Here is a 14,918-nt window from a genome sequence, read left to right as displayed (position 1 = left end):
CCGGGCACCCGGCTGGCCTCCCCACGGAGGGCCGTGCCACGCCACCCCGGCCACGGACATGGGCACGGGCACGGGCGGGGGACTGGGGCCATGGGGCTGGGGAGCGCTGCGAGGGCTGGGTTGGAGCCGGGGAGGGGACAGGGAATGCCCCAGACTGCCCCAGGAAGAAGAGATCGCGCTCCATGAAACGCACTTCACAACCCCCCGCTTCAAAATTAAAAATAAAATTTAAAAAAAAAAACAAAAAATTGGGAGGGTTACGTAGGGATAGGATTTTTTTTTTTTTTGGCAACGCACGTATTAGATGACAGTAATTTGGGTGCTACGAATACAAGACGAAAATACACCTAATTCCGTCATCATATAGATATAATATATTTCACTCTCACCACATAAATACAAAACATCCAAATATCCAAAACATTCAGAACAAAAGTTAGTAGCAAGGGCTCAGCGCTCGATTCATTCATTATTTTTTTCGACTAGTTGCCTAGAAACTTCAGACGTAAATAATTTACAATAAAATTACTATTTTCTTTCTGTCCAGCTCCTTCTGTCCAGTTCTGGTCTATAATTAATTCTATATACTACAGCAACCATTCCACTTTTTGTAAATTTTTTTTTTTTTGGTTACAGTTTGGTGGCACGTATTTATACAGTTTGTAAACACCATGTGTTAAAGTTTAAAGAAAGAAAAGAAACTTAAAACCAAAGTAAAGAAATTTTTTTTTTTTTTCCAAAGAACTAGCTAAGTACAGTATCCCTTTTCTGGCAAATTCAAGTACCGAAATTGAACAGGAAATATTCGATCCGGAATACTAAAAGATGAAATACACATGTTTGTGGAGAAAATAGCAGTAAGAATTATGAAGGAAAAAAAAAAAAGCTTGTTACATAGATGTATTTTAAAGTACAAAAAAACCAATAAAAGATACGCTTTTTATATTTTACGTTCGTTTTAAATGAAGTGTGAGCGATATACGAGAGGGTTATTTTAGGAGGAAGGAAGGCTAAAGATTTTTTTGATTTAGATGCGCATTGAAATTATTTGGAAAAATCAAACAGGAAAAAAAAAAAAAAGAAAAATTACCATCGCAACAGATCTGGATGCAAATCGAGTCGCGACTTCCATTATTTATCTGCAGATTTGCTTTTGCAGATAAGGTCCGCAGGACTGGCCCGTGGGAATGCAAAAAAAAAAAAGGGGGGGTGATATGATATCTCGAAGGGAGAGATAGTTTTACTTAAAATCTCTGCAGCCACTGGTTTCTGTCTCCCCGCTTCGTGCGTGTATTTTCAAGGCAGTCCGTTCCGGCCCTTCCCGCATTCAAGATTTATCGTGAAAAATAAAAGTTGCTGAACGTTTTCCTGGCTGGTGTTAGGGGCAATCGGCAAGGACGCTACCCGGGGACCGTAGTGCAGTGAGTGTGGGTGGAACGGGGGCCACAGGTGGAGCCCCCAAACCTTTGTGCTTAGGAGTAACTGAAGTCGGGGCGGGGGAAACCCGGGCATCACCTGGCAGCTCCATCTTCCTCTCTCCGAAATCCTTCTCCCTCGCTTGGCATTGGCCACAGCCGATCCGAAAGAGCCCGGCCAAACCGCACCCCGTCCGCTCTCCCTCTCCGTCCCTTTCCTAACGGTGTCAAAGCAAACGAACAGACAGACAACCACCCCCCCACCCCCCCACCCCCGAACGGACAGACGGACCCCCGGGTCCGGCGGGGCAGGGAGAGCCGCGGGGGCTGCCCCGCTCCCCGCCGGGCTCCGGGGAAGCGCCCGCAGCCCCCGCGCCGCGCCCCGGCCCCGGCCGCCGCCTCGCCTCGCCCCGCGGGCGCCGGGCCCCCGCTCCGCCCCGGTCCCCGCTCCGCTCCGCTCCGCCCCGACCCGCGGAGGGAACCGCGCCGCGGGGCTTGGAGGCGGCGGCGAGGGAGGGGGCTGCCGGCAGGCCGCCGCGCCGCCCGTCCCATAAATACCGCCACAAATAGAGACTATAAATATAAATACGGGGAAGTTACTTAGAGTCAGTCCAGTGCTTTTTTCTCAGCGCTCTCTTTATTGTTGGTCCGGGAGTAGGGCTCGAAGGCGGACGAGCTCAGGTAGCGGGCCGACAGTTCCTGCAAGTTGCCCGCCAGCGAGCCGGCCACGGCCAGGGGCGCGGAGGAGAGCCGCCCGGCCACCGAGCCCAGCAGCGCGGGCACCGGCAGCCCGAACAGCCCGTGCCCGGCGGCGGCCGCTCCGTGCAGCGCTGCCGGCGGGGGGGGTCCCGCCGCGCTGCTGGCGGCCGGCGGGTGCGGGGAGCCTCCGGCGGGAGCCGCCGCCGCCGCCGCCGCCGCCGCGCTGCCGCTGCCCGCCGCCAGGCCGGGTCCGCGCAGCGCCGAGCCCAGGGCTCCGGTGGCGCAGGGCGGCAGGAGGCCGGGCAGCCCCGGCGGGGAGAGCAGCCGGCCTTGCTCCAGCAGCCGCAGGACGCTGCAGGTGGCGGCGGTCTCGGACACCACCGACCGCAGCTCGGAGTCCTTGCCCTGGTCCTTTTTCTGCTTGGTGCGCCGGTTCTGGAACCAGACCTTGACCTGCAGGCCGGGGAGAGAGGCAGGGTCAGCGGGGCGGGGAGGGACGGGCGCCCCCCGCCAGGTGCCCCGGGACCCCGGCACGGCTCCGCGGGGCGGAGGGGGGGGGGAGGCTGCGGGGGAGGGCGGGAGGAGTCCAGCCAGGCACTTGTTAACGGGAAGCCGTTTTAAAAACGCGCAAAGCGACGCCCCCCGCCCCCAGCCTGGCTGCTCCCCGTTTCGGGGTGCGCCCGGGGGGAGCCGAGGGGAATCCGGGAGCCTTTCGCTCCTTTTATCGCACTGTGTCTTTAACCTGATCCGTCTCGCTTCGCCCTATTTTACTGTACGCCAGTAGTTCTCCGGGAGCCGGATCCCGCTCTCTCCCCACCGCTTTATTCTAAGCCAGCTCAGCCGGAGCCCCGGGCACGCCCGCGGGCCGGACCGCGGCCCCCAGGACCGAGCACCGCGGCCCGGCGGCGGCAGCCGCCCCCCTCGCCCCGCTCGCAGGGACCCCGCACGCTGCCACCGCCGCTGCTGCCCGCTCAGGTCCAGCTGCCTTTCCTGGCTGTTACAACAGCTCTGCGCTTCTTCCCCAATCTCCCGGCCTGGACGGTCTCTCTCCCCTCCCCACCCATTTTAAACAATATTTAACTTTAAAAAGGAATCCTGGAAGCCCCTCCAAAAAAACCCAAAACCACCAAACCCAAAACAAAACAAAAAACACCCATGGCGGCTTCTGTAACCTACGAGCTATTGAACTTGTCATTCCTATCCGGCAGGGGAAAGAAAAAAGCTAATTAGCTTGTCAGGGGAATTTATTGTTGTATGATATTTTGCAGAAATATGAAACCGGCTTTTAGAAGTTTGGTCTTTTTAGATGCTTCCTCGCACTCTCGCATAGTTTTAACCCGCCTGACCGCCCGCGGCCCACGGCCGCTCTGCTCTGCAGGATGGAGGGGCGATTCTCCCCCTCGGAAACACAAGGGCTCAAAATACGGCCCGAACTTCAGTCCCGTCCCCGGATCTCTTGTACCCAGGACAGAGCGCTCAGACCAAACGTCTCTAACCCAGCAGCCCCCAGGGGAAGGTGCCAACCTCCCCCCCCCCCCGGGGTTTAGCAGCTATTTTCTGCTTGCTGCGGGCTGGGAGCGGCTCGGCCTCTCCTCGCTTCTCCCCGGCCGCAGCAGCGCATCTCCGCACCCGGGGGCAGCTGGCACCGGCACCGCAGAGCCGGGGGCACCGAGCCCCGGCGGGGTCAGGGCGGCTCCCCGCGGGCCGGCGGTGGTGAGGAGCCGTGCCCCGGCCCGGGGAAAGGTTTTGGCTTCGTGGCCAAGCTCCCGCGGACCCCTCGGGCCGGGCCGCCTCGCCGTGTGCAGACCCACGCAGCCGCGGGAAAGCCCGTGGGGCTTGTGTGCGGGGACGCGCAAGGCCGCGGGACCCCCCTTCGCCAGCAGCCCTCCTCTGGGGTTCCCCCTTCCCTGGCCGCACATAGTTATAGGTCCCTCGCCGGGCAGCGGGCCCCCTCGACCGGACACGCGTGGGCACCTCGCGGGAGGCCTCTGCCTCTCCAGCGGGCCCGCGCCGCTGCCCGACAGCTCCCGGGGCCTGCGCGGTGGCGCGCAAGAGGCGCGCAGGGCCGCGGGACCGGCTCACCCGTGGGGCCCGGCGGCGCAGCGGAGATGCCCGGACCGGGGAGGGGGGTCCCGCGGAGGGAGCCGGGGGCCGGCGCGGCGCAAGGGAGGACAGGGCTGGGTAGCCGGGGCTCCCCGTCCCTCTGGGGCTACCTGAGTCTCGGAGAGATTGAGCTGGCGGGCGAGCTCGGTGCGCTCCCGCCCCACGACGTACTGGCAGCGCTGGAACTCCATCTCCAGGCGGTAGAGCTGCTCGGCCGTGAAGGAGGTGCGGGTCCGCTTGGGACGGTCCAGATCAAGCCCCTTAGGCAGAATAATCTCTCTGATTGAACCTTTGGCATCTGGCAAAGAAAGGCGCAGTCAGTTTTACACCTAGGCAACCCTCCTCCCTTCCCCCCCCCCCCCCTTTTTTTTTTTTTTTTAAATTTTCCGAGAGAAAGAGCCGAAGCCAGCGCCTTCAAGACCGAGACCCGAGTCGGGATGGAGCAGGGTCCCTGAGATTGCAGCACTGCACCTGGCCACTACACCCAAGGAAGAAAAAAAAAAAAAACAAACAACCAACAGAGAAGGAAGGAGGGGGCGATGGGGGCCCAGGGCTCTGGAAATAATCCCCTCTGCCCATTTAAAAATCGGTTTGAATATGTTGCACTGACAGTACGACACTGCGGCATCACCCACGGCCCCTCTGGGAAGCTGGGGAGAGATCCTCCAGGCCGGGCTTTGTGCCTGGAGTGCAGGGCTACTCTTTGTTCCCCCTGGTCTCCGGGTTAGGGCTTGCTGGAAGCCGCCCCACACACCCAGCCGCCCCCCAAAATATAAAACCTCCTTATTATTTTTTTAGAACAAGTTTCCCATGCGAAAGAAAGCAAGCAGGAGCTTCCAGGGCATAGGCAGCGCTGCCCCCGAGCTGGCTGACTGCCCACCGTGAATCTGGGGACACCTCCAGCCCACCCAGCATCCTGGGGAAGGCATCGCCGCCGCCGCTGCTTTGGGGTTTTGGCAAAGAGGAGAAGAAGGGGGAGGGCAAAAAAGCCAAACCAAGGCACCGAACAGCCCGCAGAAACCTCACTTTTCTGGTAGCCCCGACCGAAAGAAAGCGGGGCAAATCTTATTAACACGACTGTCAAGCTAGAGCCAGATTCATGTTACGTTAAAGCCTTCCCAACTTTGCTTTCCGTAATTTTACCTCCTCGGTACGTTTTAAATCAGAGACAACCACATCATTTTAATCTGACCTCTCTCTGGGTCAATCGGTCGCGCAAGGATTAATTATTCTTTACAAGGCCTGCTTCGCACTAATTTTGTTCCGATTCTGTTCTCTCCCTCCTCCCCCAAAACGCACCTTAATCAAACTGAAATTTCTTCAGGTTTTCGGTTTGGGTTTTTTTTGTTTGGGTTTTTTCTTTTTTTTTTTTTGAGGGGGTAGGAATGGAATGATTTAATTAGTTTAGCCTGGAGGCGAGACGAGGGTTGGGGAAAATTAAACGTGTAACTATAAAAAAAAAAAATTAAAAAGCCCTTCGTCATTCTTCCGTTGATTTTAAGGCTGACGGTTATTTAAAAATATCCCTTTCCGCTGGGATGCTGGGCGCGGGGAGAGGGGGGACAGCGGGAGCCCCTGCCCTCCGGAGGGGACCTTCCTGCCCGCTCCGACAGCCGGGCGGGAGCCGCAGCCCCGCGCCATTGTACGCGGCAGCGGCTGGTGGCGGGCGGGATGCGCGGGCGCGGAAGGAGCGCGCCCGGCCGGCGGGGCAGAGCCGCGGCCCCTCCGAGGGAGCGCTGGCCCCGGCGGGCTCCCTGCGGGGATGGACACCCCGGGAAAGGTGCAAAGCAGGAAAAAAGGAAAAAAGAAAAAAAAAAAAAAAAGAAAAAAAGAAGCGGGGCTGGCCCTGTGAGAGGCAAAGCCGGGGAGGAACCGCGGCGGCTTAACTTTCCCCCGAGCCGCCGGCGGAAATTCACCGAAATAAAGCCGGGCTGGAGCGGGGCTGCAGGGCACAGCCCGGCCGGGATGTGGGATCTCTCCCCCGGAGCCACAGGAAGGTGTTGCAACCCAGGGACGGACCAAAGGCAAAGCAACAAAATAAACGCATCTGCCGGGCGTGAAGAGAGCTCACCTTCCCCCACCCTCGCGAAATACCTCAAACTCATACCTCTAACTAGGATCCTCCTGCAGTAGTCCGGATCAGCCGAACTAGATTTACTTTTATTACAGTCTTCCGTAGCTGCAGAGGCAGAAAAAGTCCCTTGCTGATCCTTCAAAAAAGAAGTAGAAATATTTCCTTCAGACCCTTTGCTTTCCTTGCCCTCTTTATGTCCGTTCTTCGAGACCCGGTTAGCTTCAGTCTCTGAACTGCATCTAACGTCCATTTTGTCTTGTTTCCCAAACATGTAGTGCAATAAAAACAAAACAAAACAAAAAAAACACCAACAACAAAAAAAAATAGAAGAGTGGAAGAAGAAGAAGAAGACGAAGTCTATGCTGGATATTGCACGGCTTAGGGTCAGATCGGTGGGGATCTGTAAAGCACCTTGAGTAAGGAAGATCGGGTTTTATCCCACTGGAAAAGCAGCGGCTTCCTCAGTCCCAGCGTCCTAATGTGACTGTCCAGCTTCCCAGAGCGCCCAGTGATCAGGTACTCAACAGTACAACTCTAAAATGATTTAATGTCTGCCTTATTACAGAGACATGTAGTTGTTAGACACACAGAGGGACGCGCACTCGCTGTTTCAATTGATTACGGGTAATTTTGCAGCCTCCACATTTAGGTTACCTCATGAATACACTAAATTGTTTGGATAATATATCAGATCGTAATGGATGGTTTGTGTGCTTGTCCCCAATCAAGTAGAGTTTAGCCAGTGAATAAACTGAAATGATTGGTCTTGCTTTCAGGAAACACACAATCAAAAGACTGAGACTTCCAGAAAAAAAAAAAAAAAAAAAAAAGGAGAGAGGAAAAAAAGGGGGGGAGAGGGGAAAAAAAAAAACTTTTGACAAGATTCACCCTGAATTGTTAGCACCATTAGCAGCCATTATTAACTTTCTTCAGTATGCCTTTGACCTCCCGATTATATAGTGGCTTTCTCCAAAGCACGCCAAATAAATCTGAATAAAGCTGCTAGGAAGGGCTGGAAAAATGCAGTTGTAGGGGGGTGGAAAAAAAAAAAAGCCCCTGAATTCTAAACAAACAAACAGATCCCCAGCACGCACATACACAAAAAGTTCTTCCTCCAAGCAGATCTCTCCAAGGAAGCGGGTTATCTTGGCCAGCAGAAATCCTCTTTAACACATCTCCCCACAGACAGCCATCTTAAACTCCTACCTCTCCTTATTTCAGTCCCGATACTTGCTTTTTGTGCTTCTCCCTCTGTGTGTGTGTGTATGTGTGCGTGCATGTGTGTGTGCTAATTCTGCACCTTCGCAAACACTGAACCTATTCGCAGAGCCTGCTCATTGGGAAAAAAAAAAAAAAAAGAAAGAAAAAAAAAGCCAGCTTTGTGTGCAGTGGATCCAGGAGGGGGGAGAAAGGGAGAGGGGGAGAAAGAGGGAGAGAGGGAGGGAGGGAAGGAGAGAGAGAGAGATAGCCCGTGAAAAATCTCAACTGCGTGATCCACTAAAGGAGAAAAAAGTTTTACTCTAGCTATTTCATTGTCTCTGCTACAATATCTTTGAGAACCGCAACAGCCAGTAATCCAATAAGACCGTTGATTAGGCTACAATGATTCAATTCAAGCAAATGGCCTTGTGCAAAGAGCATGCTCCAGTCCTTCTTGTCACCTTGCAGGGCAGAAGCCCTCTTCATGCTGCTCTCCTTATTCATTCCTTTATGGGAAATGTAGAGCAAAAGGAGTGAAAGATGGCAATTATCTAATTGGACTATTAACAAACAATTCTCTGAGTGTGGCTGTCTGGCAGTGGTTCTTGGGCGAGGTGAAAGGCCACATGTTGCACTGGCCCCATTCACAAAGAGTTTAGGGGCCTGAGAGGGAGAGAAAGAATTTTCCCTGAGAATTTTTCACACAAACGCTGGAGTATCCATCAGGCGTGCTCCTCTCCGCCTCGTCCTCCGCCTGCCTGGGCCGCTGCCTGGGAATTTTACCCACCTGAAGCAGGCTGGCGGAGCCGTGCGTTTTCCTGCAGGCGATATCAGGGGGTAAAAGTAGAACCCGGCGCCCTTTCCCAGGGCTGCTCAGCCCCACGGGTCTCATCCTGCTCCTGCTGGAGGAATAACAGCCCTCGCCCCGCGGGACCCAGTCTTTGTCCAAGGCGGTGTAACGGAGTGAAGGATCCACCACTGGGGCCTAATCGTCATAAACAGGAAGTTCAGGGGAGACAAGAAAAGAAAGGGGGAAAAAAAGAAGAGAAAGGAAGGGCAAACAAGAGAAAGAAGGAAAGGAAAGGAAAGGAAAGGAAAGGAAAGGAAAGGAAAGGAAAGGAAAGGAAAGGAAAGGAAAGGAAAGGAAAGGAAAGGAAAGGAAAGGAAAGGAAAGGAAAGGAAAGGAAAGGAAAGGAAAGGAAAGGAAAGGAAAGGAAAGGAAAGGAAAGGAAAGGAAAGGAAAGGAAAGGAGAAGAGAAGAGAAGAGAAAAGAAAAGAAAAGAAAAGAAAAGAAAAGAGAAAAGAAAAGAGAAAAGAAAAGAAAAGAGAAAAGAAAAGAAAAGAAAAGAGAAAAGAGAAAAGAAAGAAGAGAAAAGAAGAGAAAAGAAGAAGAAAAGAAGAAGAAAAAGAAAAGAGAAGATGGCAGTTCATAGATACATTTCAATGAGTTGTCTTTAGTGGAAATCTTAAATCTTGGTCATTTTTCCATAAATCACAGAATAATTTATTTTTATTACCGTTGTCTGAAAAGTCAGATTGAGATTGAGGAGGTGCCCCTAAGATTTTCATCAAGCCCTATCATTTCAACTAAATTTATGCATACAACTGGATGCAGAATGTCCTTATTTTGGACCAGGTTTTATTTTTACTTACAGCCAATGCATCTCAGCAATCTCTGGTGGTCTGTTGTTATTAGTTACTACTTGTATGGCAGTCATACCCAGGGGCCCCAAATAAACCACAGCCCCATTGTGCAAGGCTTCATGCAGATATAGAGAGAGGATGGAATGAGTTCATTTCCTCCACAAATTCGCAATGCTGTGCAAAGGCCTGTTGTGTGAAGGGATGCTCGTGAAACAGTACATTTAAGAGAGATTTGGTCCTTTCAGGGGAGGTGCAACAAGTGGATGCTGATTAGTGAGAACATTTTTCATGTAGCTGAAGTATAGGTTTGTGTTTAGCAGGTAAGCTTTGTTGTGTGATATACATAAACGTATACACGCGTATGTATGCATAGGCAAGGTAGTATCAACAGTCCTGGCTGGACATGTTTGTTTAATGCTAAATAAAACAAAGTTCTATTTCAAACATTTTTTACATAACAGATATTTTTTAGACAGAACAGGCATAATGATTCCCATAAGAGGTCTACTGTGAAATACAGAGAGCAATTATAATTATATTTTCATAGGTGTGTGGGAGTATGTATGACATTTCCCCCATGTTTTCATTATGCTAATGTCTACGCATAGGCCATAATAATAAATATGGAGCTATTGAACTCAATTACACTGTTTGAAGCAGAATATCTGGAGATTAAATATTGTATTTGTGTGATAAATTGGCTTTTTTTTTTTTTTTTTTTTTGCAACAAGGACCTGATCTAAAGCTCAGTAAAGGCCAGGGGAATTTTGTTCTACATGTGCAATATCTTAACAAATGCATTGCAACCCCCTTTTTGTCCACAGAAATCAGTACTATAAAAAGACTTTCCCCTATTAAATCAGTTAAATTTGCTTTCACACGTTATGAACGCAGTACTGTTGAAGATCTGGAAGTTCAAATAATGAGTAATCCTGCAGCAAACTTGCAGTGAGCAAATAAGTCCATCCACACACAGCTCAGTTACTTTAATTGAGGTCCGCTCGTCTGCAACAAATAGCAAAGTCCAGAACAGCATTGGGAAATTCAAACTTTTACCATTTATAAAGTCAACATTTTCATTAGTCTAGCAGTCACTAAACTTCCTTTTGCCTACTCTCATTTATTTTTTTCCCCAATAGACTTAAAATAAAGCATTCTTGAATATTACGTTCTTTCAGGACATAATATGTCCCCTTCTTACTGCCATAACTCCAGGGACCTCCGTAGCTTCAGCACGCTTACATCCACACTCATGTGCCACTGGATAAACAGATTGGGATTTTTTCCCTTCAAACACTGCTTAAAAATTACTTAGCACACTACACAGGTACTCCCTGGCTGTACTTTGCTATGTAGACTATCTTGTTGCTTTTCAAATACAGTTTTATTAGTTTGTATTAGCATGTAGAAGACTGAAAAAATTCTTTCTCACTGACTGCCACTATTTATATTATTTTTATCTCTGTTTGATGGGTAGGAAAGATACCCATTGTTGCTACTACTTCCTAAACTCTTCTTTGTCAAAGAAATATTTCTGTCCTAAATTCTCTTCAAGGCTTGCTTGCCAAGCTGGTTATCACAGTCTGAGCGTGGTGCTAAATTGCTACTGAGCTTCAGTGCATATGCTTGAAGCCAGAAGATTCATCAAAAGCATCCTGTGTTTAATTCACTTAATTTACTATATAACATGGATTCCTATACAAATAATACTGCTTATGAGTACAAGCTTTTGTCCACTTGGAGAGTCAGCTCTTGCCCACCTTTGCTATCTCTACGTTGCAGAGTCATCCTATAGGCTTTGTCTTTGGTGGGTGTTTACAGGTCTCAGCTGAAGAGGAAAGCAGAGCCAGCCCAGCACTCACAGACAGGTAGGTTAATGTAAATACCTAACAACCTGCTCTGCTGTCTGCAGCAGGCACCCATCACTGCCTCGCTGGGGCGAATGTAAAAAGAGGAGTAAAGGCTTCCCCAGCACCCTCCCAGCTCTGAGCTAAAAAGGCATGGCTCAGAGATCTTCTGAATCAAAAGACTTATCTCTGTGTTTAATAGCCCTAAGCAGATTTTTCTTCCATTAATTTGCCTAATTATTTTGATTCAGATTATTTGCTTCTGAATTTACAGATGCATTTGGCAAGCAGCTCCTAGGCACATTTTTTGGACACGTTTAGCACAGGGGATATGAACTGGTACCTTGGGGCTGAACATCTTCCTGATTATTTCCAATTAACAGAGAATATGGTAGTTACTCATAATGATACATTACATGTGGAAATGTCAAGGAGTTGCTACGAAGAGGTCCTACCACACATCCAGCACCCTTGGTCACTGTTAAAGGCAAATGAAGGAGAGACAGAAAACCTCATTATTATGTGCACAGATGCTATGTTTCTCTTGGACAGGATGTTTCTGTCCAGTGTGAGTGACACTCTGTGAGCGGAGAAGAAGATGATCTTCATGAAGACAGAAGGTTCACCAGAAGGTTCTTCTTTCATACAGGTCTCAGTGCTGTGCTAATCACCAGGAACTTTGAGCACTTTCTTGAAACAAAGTCCACAGCATAATTAACAACTCTGTTGCTCTTGCAATTATTCACTGCTAGGGAAGAAATTGCCATACAATTTAAGATGAACTCTGGAAATTTCAGCATATACATACTACTGTGTATTCAGGGGACATTTAAGAGGCATATGCTAAGCCCTTAGTTGAAGATAGTAATTTGTTCTAGTGGGAATTGGCTCCATCTCCTGCAAGTGAGCCTAGAAAATGGTCCTTTTCCTACACAGGTGAGCAGTATCCTTGAAGAATAGGACCATGTCTTTATCTGGAAGCTTTACACTGTCTTTGAAGAAAAGGATTGAAGTCTTTGACTCAGTTCAGCTTTCTGTGTGAAGTGGAAGATAAGGCTGTCATGTTTGTGGTAGTCTACATGGCTAGAAACAGTACTAATTCCACGTTCCCAAGGACTGATGCCCAGGTACATTTGTGTTGTTCAATGGCATGTGGGTCCCCGGATCATGATATAAAAGACATCACACGGTATATTTTATGTGAAATTAAATGTCACGAGCTCACAAGAACTCTAACAGGCACAACAGCAAGACAAAGACAATTCCTCTCTGTCTTATAAGTAGGCAACACCATCTTACATCGGTATGAAATAGGGATGTAGCTCTGTTTCCAAATAGGCTTCATCAGCTCTTATGCAGGTGTTGTGTCCTTCATGCCAGTGCCCTGTATGTTCCCCTTCGAGCAAGCATTCTGCAAGACAACTGTTTAAAATAAATGAGCATATCCAGACATCTATTTAAAATAAAGTATCAGATCAAGATAATATACATTATTCCTTGTAGCTGTTACATTCCCATGCTTTGCTATACTCCTGCTTACTAGCCTGAATACAGAACTAGCTGCTTCTTAATTTTCCTGCATACTTTGCCAGTAATTGCAGTATTGTCTCTTCCAGATACTAAACTGAGCGTATTGGCAGGACTCAGCAGTGCTGTTCTGGAGGCCAGTAATAATGAGCATGGGTATCACACGTGTATCATGATTAAACACGTTGTGGTCGTTATGAGCTGCCCCTTACAGTTATCAATCTGGACAGTAGATTAATACGAAGCTTCATTGCCTGTATCATGCCCACGGCATATGCGAGCCATCTGAACAATGGTGAGACGTGATTCTTTTCATGAGGGAAAACTGTGAATTAAGAGGAAATACGGTTTGTTCTCTGACAGCAGATTGAGAGCCTTTGGTTTCAGCCTCAGCTGTGTCACTGACTCCCTCCGTAACCACCAGCACCTGAACACTCAAACTCCCTCCACCTTCATTTCACCCTCTCCTGACAGGGGTATTAGCTTTACCAACTTTGCTTGAGCACTCCTGGGTATTTACCACCTCAAAAGCTGTTAGCCCATGAGCCTTTACTATCAGTGCTAAAGCTCTTGCAATCCTATTCCCATAGTCAATACAAGCAAGCCTGAAGGTTTAAACAGCGCAAGAGAAGTTTGCAAAGGTGACGTGTTCAGGGTAGTAGGTGTGATCTGTACTCTTTTCAATACTTGGAGTTTTAACATTGAACACCTATGCATCAGAAGCAAAAAAAAAATGTTGGCTTTTGGGTTAAAACAGTTCAGTTCTTTCATTTTGAAAGCTTAAGTCAGATCAGATTGAACACAGGGCATGTCTCAAATACTCATAATCATGGTCTCAAGGAGCCAGGGGAAGGCTGTACAGGACAGTCTGGCTGAGCTGAGTCTGTTCCTTAGGTACCATCTAGTAACTAGAATGATGTGAGAGATCAGAAGCCGTCCCTTCACTCTGAAGAGAGATAAACTCTGCCATTATCCCAAGGCTGGTGTAATATGGTAGCCAGTAGACTTGGTGAAAATCTTCTTGAAATTATATCTTTTGATTTTTTTATTGCTAGTTTTACCTTATTATCAAGTACTTCTCCCATGTGAAAACGGGAGATGTCAATGGAAGCCACAAGTACAAACCATAAACAAAATCAAATCTGTTTTGGAAAGGTTTGTCTACCTGGGTGCCTTGGTTACATCCAACAAACAAGAGATTAAATAGGAAATTCTTGAACTATAGATCTTGAAGGTCAACTCGTACCATAAAGAGCAATGTGGCCACATTTACAGGAAGTTTTTGGACTGAATGTGTAGCTTGAATACTGGCAGGATTTTGTTACCTGAAATATAGCAGTATTTCAGACGGGCACCTGAAGTAATGGTTCAATATACTTCCTTACACTTTGTCAGGGAAAATGATGGAAAAGGTAGGCAAAAAATCAGTGCAGTTTGGTTTGTTAAAACCTGTCAGAGATTGTGGGTTGCTTTAGAGTGACTTCACTTTATGGTGAATACTTTACCTGATGGATTTAAACACACTGGGAGGCTGAGCATCACAATGGCAGACAACTCTGAACACGGCTAAATGCAAGGTAATGCAAATCATCAGTGATTAGTTGTATAGCTTGAATAATCTGAAAAGCCCTGAACTTCCAGGAATCTCTGAGGAAAAAGAACCTGCACCAGGAGTCATCAGTGTCTGGTTTACCTCAATCTATAGCAGCAGCTTAAAAAAATTAAAAAGATTATTTGGATTTATTAAAAAGAGATAGAGCAGAATGCCAAAAAACTATCAGGATAACACAGGATTATGCCATAAATCCACATTAACTCTGTGTTCATTCTTTTTATGCTCTTCTCTCATGACATATATAGCAGAGTCCGAAAATGTTCAAGAAATGAGAATAAAAATAATTACAGAGCTGCTAGGATTAATACATGAGAGATCGCAAAGTCTAGAATTATTTTGCTGGGAAGGAGAAGACGAAAGTGGAGCTGATTGTGGAAGTCAAAATTCTCAAGCACATAGCATTGGACTTTCTTTTTATTTTATCACATGAGAACAAACATCAGGTTAAATTAAAAAGCAGCAAATTTAGAATGAAAAGTAAATGCCCAGACACATGTCTTATCACCTATGGGAGTTGCCGTTGCAGGAGGTTACTGAGGCAAATACCTTGGCTTGATTTTAAAGTGAATTGGACGTTGTTAGGATGACCTCATTACACAAGGTTGAAACCAGCGATCAACGTGATTAAATCTTACACCCCGGGCTGGACACTGATCACACGAAGGAGCGATGCACAAGCAGAAGCGCATCGGTTTGGGGTTTAGTTTGTTCTTCCTTGAAGTATCAGGAGTAGGATATTCTGTAATATATCGGAACGACTGATGGCATTGGGTAGGAAAAAAACTAGAGTAGTA

The 14,918-nt window shown here is 48.3% G+C and overlaps 1 protein-coding gene across 1 annotated transcript; it reads right to left on the bottom strand.

Moving 5' to 3' along the window:
- Nucleotides 1-2,021: 2,021 nt before the first annotated feature.
- On the bottom strand, nt 2,022-6,562 carry VAX1 (ventral anterior homeobox 1). The gene is made up of 3 exons (XM_050899358.1): nt 6,325-6,562; nt 4,328-4,515; nt 2,022-2,567 (listed from the first exon to the last, which is right to left on the bottom strand). The coding sequence occupies exons 1-3, from the start codon at nt 6,560-6,562 to the stop codon at nt 2,022-2,024; spliced, it is 972 nt and encodes a 323-aa protein (XP_050755315.1).
- Nucleotides 6,563-14,918: the final 8,356 nt, after the last annotated feature.

The sequence above is a fragment of the Gymnogyps californianus genome, chromosome 6 (genome assembly GCF_018139145.2).
Source record: "Gymnogyps californianus isolate 813 chromosome 6, ASM1813914v2, whole genome shotgun sequence".
NCBI lineage: Eukaryota > Metazoa > Chordata > Aves > Accipitriformes > Cathartidae > Gymnogyps > Gymnogyps californianus.
This window is presented reverse-complemented; position numbering and strand designations above follow the sequence as displayed.

What these genes read in the sequence shown, in the direction of transcription:
- VAX1 (XM_050899358.1), bottom strand. Translation starts at nt 6,562, where the DNA reads ATGTTTGGGAAACAAGACAAAATGGACGTTAGATGCAGTTCAGAGACT. An exon ending in CAGGAGGATCCTAGTTAGAG is followed by an intron (nt 4,516 to 6,324) that starts GTATGAGTTTGA and finishes TTTCTTTGCCAG; the next exon opens with ATGCCAAAGGTTCAATCAGA. An exon ending in TCAATCTCTCCGAGACTCAG is followed by an intron (nt 2,568 to 4,327) that starts GTAGCCCCAGAG and finishes CCCGGCCTGCAG; the next exon opens with GTCAAGGTCTGGTTCCAGAA.